Genomic DNA, 12,500 nt, shown 5'->3' with positions numbered 1-12,500 from the left:
AAATGTTTTACTGTAAGTGGGGCCACTGGAGAGAAGGACTGAGAGAGGAAGGAAAGTGAGGCTCTGAAGGTGAATGTCAATAATTGGTTAACTGTTTTTATGAATAATATAAACAGTGGAGTCAGCAGAGCTTAAATAATAATACCACACTGATATTCATAACAAAGCTACAGCACTTGACTGTGCTGGGAAAGAGAGCGGCGAGAGTCAACGCGCTAACCTTGAGCTGACATTGCGAGCAGGAGAGACTTGCGTTCAATCAATGAAGGGCTTTTCTCAGGGAGTCCACTAATCTCACTGGGCAGCAGAAGGTTCATCAGAGCTCACAGACCCCTGGGACTAACAGAGGTAATGGGGTTAGCTGAGATAGAGGGAAAGGGAGTGTGTGTGTGTGTGTGTGTGTGTGTGTGTGTGTGTGTGTGTGTGTGTGTGTGTGTGTGTGTGTGTGTGTGTGTGTGTGTGTGTGTGTGTGTGTGTGTTTGTGTGTGTGTGTGTGTTTGTGTGTGTGTGTGTGTGTGTGTGTGTGTGTGTGTGTTTGTGTGTGTGTGTGTGTATGCAGGAGAAAAGGTCTTTGCTGTGAGTAAGATAGTGAAAGCATGCAAGGAACAAGCAATTGTGTGTGTGATATAGCGTGCAGTTGTGTTTTGCAGATACAGGTGTGCGTAACAAAAGTGCATCTGTGTATATTATGTGTGTGTGTGTGTGTGTGTGTGTGTGTGTTTGAGAGTGTGTGTGTGTGTGTGTGTGTGTGTGTGTGTGTGTGTGTGTGTGTGTGTGTGTGTGTGTGTGTGTGTGTGTGTGTGTGTGTGTGTGAGACAGAAGGGGTAAAGGCCATGCTGATAGATTGAGAAGTTAATGGGACGTGTGACAAGGTTGACTACTGAGGCCTCAGTGATCTGACTGGTTTAATGAAGTAAATGACTTCTTGGATAACACACTTCTATCTCCAGCTCCTGATACACTCTGATAAACCATATAACCAGAATGGCCTACTCTTCTCCCTCATTTACCTTCCAAAGACGACTGGCTGTAACACCCTGCTGCCTATCGTTGTATAACACACATTCAGTGTAGCCGTGGCATCGTGGGGGTTTGAATCCATCCTGGGACACATTTTACACATCCTCTCCTTGTAATCTCCAAATGTATTTCCTGAGTGTTAAATTAGACAAAAAAATGGAGCGTATAGGCTGCATACAGCAATTCATTAAAACAGAACTGCTCAGCACACAGTGTACAGTCTCTCTGAACGACTAAAGGGGCCACCTGCCATTTGCACATGCAGTCATACTTGCATATAACGGTAGATACACACACACACACACACACACACACAAACAAACAAAGGGAGAGAAAGAGTTATTGGAAGACTTTGTTCTCCATTTGGGGCTGAGATAGATATTCTTCTAATGAGAGCGATAACGACGTCTGAGAGGAGATGCAGACCACAACAAAACAGCAACCCAGATGGGAGCTAAGACAACAACAAAGACAGCCCTAAATGCAGTTGACTGCGGACTCCCTGCTGGCTCTGTCTATGTGAAGAGATGACACTGTGCCCATCCCCCTGCTACTTATAGGGACATTATCATAATGTTGTCTCTGTATGAGCCCAGCTATCAAGTGGGCTCATCTTAAAGTCCTCCACAAGCCCCGGTGTATGCTGATGCCTCAGATGCTGGAGGAAGACAATGGTGAACAAAACAAAAATTCTGCCCTAATATTTATTCAAACTGACAGTTCTGGCATCTAACAATGCAACCCAGGACTGACAGCACCAATTTGATGAATCTCTGCGTTGGCTGTAAACTAACAGCAGTAAGGAAGATAATGATTGTCCTTCTGTTTGTCCTTCTGCTTTCTTATTGTCTTCTCACCACAGACATCTGCAAAGAATAAATGTGAAATGGGTAAGTCACTGTTGGAAGTTGGATACATTTGGATTCAAATCCTGACATATACGCTATACCAAGGGGAAAAAACAAGCAACAGATCAAGAGTGGGAGCATCTATTAGACAAATGAATAATGAATTATTAGTTCTCAGAAACAGATATTGTTTGTCACAACTTGTGCAAACCTTCACACCTCATACATCCACCCTACAACATCCTGTTGTGTTATAACTGTGCATGTGGTCAGATACAGCTGCATGTGTGTGGGCCTATGTGAGAGAGTCAGAAACAAAGAGGAAAACTCCCTAGATGACAGAACACTGCCACTTCCCCTGAGAGTGAGTGAGTAAAACCAAGACAGAGATGTGCAGCAGGTGTGTTATACAGCACTGGCTGTGAAAGCGCTGAATCACTCTTCTCCTACACATTCAGTCAGTGTATCGAAGTTCCTTTTAAATCTTATCTTTCCGATGTATTGACCTGACAGAGGTCATATGTTATGACTAAAATGTCAAATGGAGCAATGAATGACTAAAATTTTAAATGGAGCAATATGACCAATTAAAACAGAAATAGGAGGTGTAATGTACAATAGCCAAAATTGTTGGACATCTTTTTAGATATATTCTTGAGGAGAGCTGAAGCTTTTGACCGTATTATTTTCTCTCAAAAATGGCCTTCACAACTTAAGATTTCACACTTTCATCAGATCTTGTTTTTTGCATTTTAATGTGATATGCATGGTTTGTGGGTGGTGGTGGTGGTGGCTTAAATCTGATTGCCAGTTGTCAGTGTGTTTAACAGAACATGTGTTAGGCAGAGTGATGCAAGGAGGAAATTAACTGTTAAAAAAAAAAATACATCTTCAGGGACCACCTGAATGGCCTCATCTTCATCTCTTTTAAAGACAACAGGCCAGGTTATTTACAATCAGTGTACAGTGTTGAATGAAGTGGTCACATATCACAGACACACACACACACACACACACACACACCATGCCTCACCACACCACACACACAAAAGACACCTAGCCTGCATTAGTTGTTTACTATACACTGTGTGAACCCTGTCCTGTCTTTCCAGCAGCAGGATGTGGTGGTGCGACACGTCCTTGCTCAACAACACCCACTTCCTATAAGTTTGATAAACAGCCCTGCTGTTTCACTTTCCTCCTGCCCGTCAAACAGAGGTACACACACAACACACAACACACACACACACACACACACACACACACACACACACACACACACACACACACACACACACATTCACATACCAGCCCAACAGCACCATCTGCTAATGTGACATATAACCAGAATGAGTTATTGTGCGTAATGTTACCCATGCTATCATGAGATTTACTGTGACAAACTGTATAAACGCCACAAGAATCACTTATGCCTCCATAACTCAGCTGCTGTGCTCCTCATCCACAGTCTCACAGAGAGACTGAGGGGAATGAGCACAAGAATGCCCTCAAATCATATCAGAATTAGAGGAGGACATCAATATGCCACATTTGTTTTAGAGGGAGTGATGTAAGTAGGTCTGAGTTATGTCCACCACTGGACAGCTATGCTCCACGTTACAATAATGTAAGGCCGCCTGTGCGTCCCTAAAGGTTGATGATACAATGCCAGTAAAGATTTAGACTACTGCTAGAGTCTCTTCTCTTCTCTTCTCTTCTCTTCTCTTCTCTTCTCTTCTCTTCTCTTCTCTTCTCTTCTCTTCTCTTCTCTTCTCTTCTCTTCATGGTTGCATGGGCACATACGGTCCTGTCAGTCACATCTGTGAGCTGTCAGGATATAAATGTGTATGCATCTGAGGGGAGAATGAGGGGTGTATTAGGCCTGCTGATCCTTCACAGTCCTCTTGTCAAACTTAACATGAAGTCAGTCAGAGAGAGAGAAAGTGTGTGTGTGTGTGTGTGTGTGTGTGTGTGTGTGTGTGTGTGTGTGTGTGTGTGTGTGTGTGTGTGTGTGTGTGTGTGTGTGTGTGTGTGTGTGTGTGTGTGTGTGTGTGAGGCAGGGAGGGTCAAAGGAGAGGAGCCATGGCTAATCCTGTGGGATGTGAGGGTATCTACTGTGTATGGAGATGGGATGTAGAGATGTGTTCAGCGGTGCATGGATCACAAAACCTTCCTAACTGACAGAAGAGACTCCCAAGAGACCGATGTCAAACGTCTAACTGTTTAAAAAAAAAAGGCAAACTGGAACATAACACTACTGCATATTGCATCATAACTGTGGAATGTTACAGGAATTTCAGAACAGATAAGATCTGAGTTGAGATTTGTTTTTCTGTCATTGATTAAGAAATCATACAAAGTGCAGTATGAAAAAGTGTATTACTGTATTATTATCACAGTATTATTATTACAGTAATATTCTTATTAGTTGTAGAAAGAAATTCTATAAAATGTATAATATTATATATATATAGTTTTTTTATTGAAAAATGCAGTTCAATGTCTTATTGTACTCTGAAAGAATAGAACAAATAAATAATTGAAGTTAAAAAAACAAAATGTATTCTAAATTTTTGACTCATCAAAGTAGCCCCCTTTGGCAGATATAACAGCTGAACACACTCGTGGCATTCTTTCTACAATGGAGAAAAAGATTTTCCCAACTCTGTTGCAGAAGTTCCCATAAATGTGTGGCACTTGTAGGCTGCTTTGCTTTCACTTTTCTGTCCAGTTCATCCCAAACCAGCTCAATGGGGTTTAAGTCTGGTGACTGTGCTGGCCACTCCATGTTTTTAATCTTACCATCTTGTTCTTTTTTGCTAAGGTAGTTTTGGCATAGCTTGGACTTATGTTTTGGGTCATTATCTTGCTGTAGGATGAACCCCTGACCAACTAGGCGCATACCAGAGGGTACTGCATGGCGCTGCAAAATGCTGTGGTAGCCGTTTTGGTTCAGGGGGCCTTTCACTCTGTACAAATCACCGACGTCTTAGCAATGGCTTTCTTGCTGCAACTCGACCTATCAAACCTGCAGCTCCAAGTCTTCTCTTTATGGTTGAAACTGAGACTTGCTTATTACGACCACTATTAAGCTGTACTTGAAACTGTTGTCCTGTGAGCCGCCTATCACGCAAGCTGTTGACTCTCAGAAACTTGTCTTCTGATTCTGTTGTGGCTTTGGGTCTGCCAGACCTCTTCCTGTCAGAGTTTCCCCCAGTTTCTAAGTGCCTTTTGATGGTGAAGAATACTGTACTCACTGACACCTTGACTTTCTTCGCAATTTCTCTGTAGGAAAGACCAACATTCTTAAGTGTTATGATGGTCTGTCTCTCTTCCATTGTTAATTGCCTTTTTCGCGCACTTTTATGGCAACACACTACTTCTGCAGTACAATACTGTTCAAATAATGCTCACGAGGGTATGGTACCACAGTGTGTTCCAACAATACTTTTATACAAACAGAGGGGGTTGTAAGTAATCCAGACAAGTTGGAACACCTGTGGGAATTGGTAGCACCAACTTTCAAAGCTTGATCAACCTCCATTGCTGCAGAACAGCTTTATGTTGTTAACCCATTTCTTGTTCCCTGAAAAAGGCCTTTTTGTAAAATTCAGAAATGTAAATTATTTTTCAGTTTTGGGTAACCTTACTTTTTTTTCAACCTCAGGTAAGTGGTGAACTGCCTATATATATATATATATATATATATATATATATATATATATATATATATATATATATATATATATATATATATATAACATAAAAACAAAGTTATGAGAAAATTCCCTTTGAACCTGAAATTGAAATGAAATAAAATAGACCACATCACAATACAGCATTTATAAGTTTAGCTATTTGTTAGTAATTTGATAATAGATCAGATTTAATATTTCTTTTTCTTTCGATCTTGTTATTGAACTCCTACTAAGTGTAATACTATGCCAAATATTAATGATGATGATTATCATAGTAGTAGTACTAGCGTAGTAGTAGTAGTAGTAGTAGTAGTAGTAGTAGTAGTAGTAGTAGAAGTAGTAACGTTAGTTCCATGTTACTGCATAATAAAGTAGCCTAATAATAATGACGGAAACCGACACTTCATAAAATTATACAGTAACCAATTGTGGCACGACATTCAAAATAGAAATTAGTATAAAACAATTCACTGTAAATTGAAATCATATTATTGTTTATATAAACCTGCTTTACAAGTTGCTTTAGCGTTCTCAGTGTTGGACAAATTGATCCGGTAGGTGACGGTGTCGGCCAATAGAAAACCTCTTCTAACCCGGAAAAAGAACGCACGGACCTTTAACAAGACAGGAAGTGTCTCCTGATGAAACTGACAGTTAGCTAGGTATCATGGCGCTTGATGTAAAATCCAGAACTAAACGATACGAGAAATTGGACTTCCTCGGAGAGGGTCAGGTAAGTGGAGACAAACATCAGAGATTTTGGTCTTTATATCTCTCTGCTTTCTTCCTCTTGCAGGTTCTGGCTCGATGTGTATGAAGCATGTTAGCAAGCTAACAAGCGTTAGCTGGTTGCTAATGTCAACAAAGACTTGCTGGTCCATGTTGTCCTTACAGCAGCAGTGAGCGTGAAAAAACACATATTTGGTCTCTGTATTTCCGTACTTATCGCTCTCTGTTTCTCTTCTCCAGTTCGCCACAGTGTACAAAGCCAGGGACAAAACGAATGATACCATAGTTGCCATTAAAAAGGTACAATAAATTAGCTTAAGTTTGGACATCTGTTAGCATTTGTATGCTATGCTGACGTTTACCACCACATTGTTGTCTTTTTTTCTGGCAGATTAAGGTTGGCCACAGAACTGAGGCTAAAGATGGTAAATGCTGACTTCCTGTTTATACCACACAGTGCAGTCCATTGTCATCATTAATGACTAATCTATAACTATTTCTTATTAATAGGTATTAATAGGACTGCTCTTCGAGAGATCAAACTGCTGCAAGAACTGCATCATCCAAATATCATTGGGGTGGGTAAAAATTCATTATTTTGTGATTGTACCTTCTAATTAATTCAATTACATTTTAATTATAGTGTCAAATCATAACAGAAATGATCTCAGGACACTTTACAGATAGAGAAGGTCTAGACCACACTCTATAATTTACAAAGACACAACAAATTCCCTAAGGTGGGACAGTGGCAAAGACAAACTTCCTTTAACCTCGGACAGAACCTGGCTGTAGGTGGAGGGCCATAACAATTCTAGCAGTGAGTAATGGAATCACATGATGAACCATGGACATTATAGTAACAGTAAAGATAATTGACTATGACTAATAATAATGATAGTAGTAGTAGTAGTAGTAGTAGTAGTAGTAGTAGTAGTAGTAGTCGGCGTCAAGCAGGAACACAGCAGATGGTGTCTGCCTCTCGAACCGAAATTGGGAGCTTGTTCCACAAGAGAAGAGCCTGGTAGCTAAAGGCTCTGGCTCACATTCTACTTTTGGAGACTCTAGGAACCTCAAGTAACTCTGCATTCTGGGATTGCAGTGTTCTAGTGGGGTAGTAGAGTACTATGAGCTCTTTAAGATATATGTAACGGATAATGTAGAGCGAGGCGGTCATTAGAGCGAATTCAACCCCAACCGGGTGATGCAGGTCTTGAATCAGCCTGAATTGGAGTGGAGGACAGGCTCTTGCTCCGTTTTTCTCCACTTTTTGCCACAGCTGATAAATTAACCAGACTTTTTTTCACCCAAGCCGTTTAATAAATATATATAGTAGAGCTTTGTAGGTGAAGAGGATTTTATATTCAATTCTGGATATAAAATCCGCGCAGAGAAGCTAATATGGGAGAAATCTACTGTATTTTTTTCCTAGTTCTTATCAGTAGTCATGCCGCAGCATTCTGGATCCACTGGAGAGTCCTTAGGGACTTTTTGGAGCAACCTGATAATAGGGAATTTTAATATTCCAGCCTTGAAGTAACAAATGAATGGACTAGTTTGTCTGCATCCCTTTGAGACAGGATGTGCCTAGGGTGAAAAAAGGCAGTCCTTGAAGTTTGTTTTATGTGGGCATTAAAGGATATTTCCCTGATCAAAGATAACTCAGAGATTCCTTACGGTGGTGCTGGAGGCCAGGGCAGTGCCGTCCAGAGTCTATATCTTTAGATAATGAGCTTCAGAGGTGTTTGGGGCCAAGTACAATAACTTCTGAGTTTAACATAAGGAAATTGTAGGCTATCCAGATTTTTATGTCCTTAATGCATGCTCGAAGTTTTACTAACGGATTGGTTTCCTATCTAATGTTATGTTAATGGTATTACTTGTGAGGAAAAAAATAATTAACTTTCTATATTGTAAGTATTCTCCTAATTTGAACTGAGCATTAACATTTCGGCTGCTGTGGGTTTTTTAGCTGCTGGATGCCTTTGGACACAAATCCAACATCAGCCTGGTGTTTGATTTCATGGAAACAGATCTGGAGGTAAGACAGTTCCTCACCTTTTTTGAAACCATCTCTTTCAGCCCATCTGTGTCTTTCCAGGGATAGACAAAATAACATGAAACAATGTTATGAAGTCCCATTCAACAGCCCATTGAAAAGCTTTATTTTGTTCTAATTTAGATTTAATTAAATTGTAAGAGTTTGATCAGTTTACATTTCCATATTAATTTCTCCTGACAGGAATATGTTTTTTTTCTTTCTGAGAACCTTCCAAATTTAGAACAGCTTTAGTTGCATTTCCTGAATGTGTCCCCCTAACTTCACTAAACTAACTAAATACATTTTTCATAGTATTTTTCAATATTATCAGCAAATTATAGATTTGAAAATTTCTTTACTGGTTTGCCTATTTTCTTTCCACAAACTGTAACCTCAATCAACACCTTTTTTTAATTGGATCACACCATGTTGTACAGATGTGTATTATCCATATACACTGGAGAGTCACATCACTCATTTATGATTGTGAAAGAACACAATGTTGCCTCACCCTTATTAGAGATCAGGGAGAGAGCATTTAAAAGCTGGGTTTCATTCTTTTCCTTAGAAATATCTACATACATACACACACACACACACACACACACACACAGATTATGATCGAGAGGTGTAAGGTCAGATGACATACAGAGTAGCACTGAAAATATGAGCAGGATGACGAAGATAGCATTGTGAGTGCTCTCATCTAACCATTAAGTGGTTCTGCAAGGTCACTGAGGCTTTTTTAGTTTTCTTCTGGTTTGTTTTAGCATACGAGGCTCCAGATGGTCGGCCACCACCAATACATTAGACTTTAATAGAACAATGCAAAACAAGATAAATACACTTTAAAAAATCAATAGCACTCCGCTCTTGGCTCTCACAATGAATTGATGCCATTAGTGGCTCACAGGCAGCAGACAGACATGAGGATGAAATATGTTGCTCGTCTTATAACGGGTGCTAAGACTATTTTTAGGCCACATGGTTAGATTTGGCTGTGTGAGTTTATCAACTACAGATGTGCAATGCTTTTATTGCCAGTTAAATTACATAGCAGGATACTAAAGTCAGTGTTTTTGGAGCTGCTGGAACAATGGAGATTCTGGGTGAGAGGTTGAATGCTGTTTAGCTTGGCTGCAGCTGTGTCGACATCCCAGTTGTCTTTTAATTCTCTTATCTGTTCCGATAAGTGTAATTTGTTTTTGAATGTATAGCCTAGAGACCTGTAAAACATTAGGTAATGGATGAGGATTATTAGTTGTCAGATATCCGGCTTTACTTAAACCTCTTTGTCATTTTTTAACTTTTTTTATTTTTTTTTTATAAAGGTGATCATCAAAGACACCAGCCTAGTCCTTACTCCGGCCAACATCAAAGCCTACATCCTCATGACTCTACAGGGATTAGAGTATATGCACAAACACTGGGTCCTACACAGGGTAAGAGCACTAATGCTCCACACACATACTGTACACACATATGCACACATACAGTCAATAACTCACATTTTGATACTTTGTATGTCCAGGATCTGAAGCCCAATAATCTGCTGTTAGATGGCAACGGAGTATTGAAGTTGGCTGATTTTGGTTTGGCCAAAGCATTTGGCAGCCCCAACAGAGTCTACACACATCAAGTTGTTACCAGGTCCGTGCTTATTGTATTAATAAAACATAACTTAGACTTATCTGCACATGCCCCTGTGTTTTTGTTACACTCATTCAGAGGTGTCAAGTAACGAAGTGCAAATACTTTGTTACCTTACTTAAGTAGAAATTTTGGGTATCTATACTTTACTGGAGTAATTATTTTACAGCAGACTTTTTACTTCTACTCCTTACATTTTCACACAGTTATCTGTACTTTCTACTCCTTACATTTTAAAAATAGCCCTGTTACTCCTATTTCAGTTCGGCTTGTTTTTAATTTTGGCTTTTCATCGTTAAAAAAGAAAAGAAAAATCTATCCAGATAAATCGCGCCATCCAGAGAGAGTGAATTTGATTGTGGTTGGATGAGAAGTATAAACACATTCCGACACCCTATTGGTTTGTACGCGATCCATCGCACCTGCACATAACACAAATCACGTCACACTCCACCAAGGAAATGGCAGACGTATGTAGCCTAGTAGGAAGATGTCCGTGGCAGAGACTCGAGAGAGAACTCGAGCGAAATGTCCCAACCAAGCACCGGCAATTTTCTCGTTTTGTTATCTTACATCCGTTGCCCTCACAGATTCCTGCAGCTAAGCTTGGATGTACATTTACATTCCAATAAAGGCTATTGATAACATGCCTCTGAAGGTTGACCTTCTGCACCATTACAATACTTACAGGCAACTAGTCATCATATCTTCCGCTCCACGAAACACATGTTAATGCTCAGTAGTACACATATATGGTTCTTTAATGTATTTGCATTGTACTAAAATGCGTTCATTTTCAATGGGCATAAATGCGGCTGAAACAGGTGCATCCCAAATTTTTCAACATTAACATATAACATAACATTATAGTCATTATGGCCTTTGGAAAAATGTTTTTTTGTAGAGGTGGGGTAGTACACTATTAGGCCCCTGTGGCGTGGCCTAAGCTTTTGTCCTTAATGGCATTTTTTCCCCTTACATTACTTTTATACTTTTAAGTAGTTTTGAAACCAGTATTTTTACACTTCTACTTGAGTAAAAAGCTTGAGTTGATACTTCAACTTCTACAGAAGTCTTTTTTAACCCTAGTATCTATACTTCTACTTGAGTAATGAATGTGAATAATTTTGACACCTCTGCACACAGCTTATCTAAATCAATTTAGATAAATAAATCCGCATGTGCCTTATTTTATTAAGTTAAAAGTCTGTCATGAGAAGATACATTTGTGACTGGTTAAGTCATGTGTGACAACACATACTTTTAAAAATAAACTAACAATTAGTTAATTAATTAATAATTAATTAACTAATTCTTCTCTTGGGTAAGGAATCTCAAGGTTTCCCAGTTGTTCTAGTTAAACAGGCTTAATCTTTTTCCTAGAAAAGTAACATACTGTATGCCTGTTTAATAGTTGAAAATGTAACCGTCTGTTTATTGAACCATTTCCTAGGTGGTACCGCTCCCCTGAGCTCCTGTTTGGTGCCAGGATGTACGGTGTGGGTGTTGACATGTGGGCAGTGGGATGCATCTTGGCAGAGTTACTCCTTCGGGTACACAAACCGCACTTCAAAGATATATTCATACAGTAATTATTGTTCGCGCACTGGCCTGTTTCTTCTTCTTTCTGCACCATCCTCCATTGCTGGAGACTCAGACCTTGACCAGCTAACTAAGATCTTGTGAGGCTGCACAGAAGAAGAAACATGGGGTGTTGGTCAGGGCCCACAAAGAAACATGGCCTGTTGGTATCAGTTATTTCCCCAGTGATGGATGTTTTAACTCTGCTTACAAGTGAAGATCCTTGTGTAATTTGTTTGTCATATATGTCTGCAAAAGGAATGGGTGTCAAAGAAACATGGTCCCACTACTATCTATTTCCCGTTTCACTCTCCTTACAAAGTGAGTCCTGTGTATTTTGTTTTTTCACAGGCGCCTTCCAGTTTCTCCAGTGGTTCTTCCCGTTTGTTTCTTCAAGGACCACAACAACACAAGTAATACACCACTAAAACACAATAGCTATTCTCTTTTAACATAATCCAAAGTTATAGAAGGTTAAGTGTGTGCAAACATTTCAAACCACAACTTACCTAAAAATCTAAAACCATATTTAAGTGTTGTGTACTTTTTTAATTATTTTTATTTTTAAGTTTAAAATTCTTTTAAAATCCCATTTTATATTTAATTAACATTATTTAGGATACATTTTTCTATTTTCCTACAAATTCTAAATAAATCTTACAATCAAATTTTAACATTTCTATAAACTTATTTTCTAATGTGACTTTATCATATTGTCCACTATCCTGCGTCTTCCTTATCTTCCTTCCATCTGCTAGGAACATATATTTAGTGCAGCTGGAGACGACTTACTAGAGCTGCTACAGAGCTTCTTCACCTTTAACCCCTCGACGAGGACCACAGCAACACAGGTAATACACCACTAAAGCACAGTAGCTATTCTCTCTTTAACATGATCAGAGTTATGGAAGGTTAAGTGTGTGCAGACATTGG

The 12,500-nt window shown here is 39.4% G+C and overlaps 1 protein-coding gene across 1 annotated transcript; it reads left to right on the top strand.

Moving 5' to 3' along the window:
• Window positions 1–6,146: 6,146 nt before the first annotated feature.
• cdk7 (cyclin-dependent kinase 7) lies at window positions 6,147–11,984 on the top strand. The gene is made up of 9 exons (XM_039803154.1): window positions 6,147–6,299; window positions 6,536–6,595; window positions 6,687–6,720; window positions 6,806–6,873; window positions 8,268–8,336; window positions 9,668–9,778; window positions 9,868–9,986; window positions 11,440–11,539; window positions 11,919–11,984. The coding sequence occupies exons 1-9, from the start codon at window positions 6,234–6,236 to the stop codon at window positions 11,982–11,984; spliced, it is 693 nt and encodes a 230-aa protein (XP_039659088.1). The 5' UTR covers window positions 6,147–6,233.
• The last annotated feature ends 516 nt before the right edge of the window (window positions 11,985–12,500 follow it).

This window comes from Perca fluviatilis, chromosome 6, assembly GCF_010015445.1.
Source record: "Perca fluviatilis chromosome 6, GENO_Pfluv_1.0, whole genome shotgun sequence".
Classification (NCBI taxonomy): domain Eukaryota; kingdom Metazoa; phylum Chordata; class Actinopteri; order Perciformes; family Percidae; genus Perca; species Perca fluviatilis.
The sequence above is the reverse complement of the archived record's forward strand: the minus strand, read 5'-3'. Positions and strand labels throughout refer to the sequence as shown.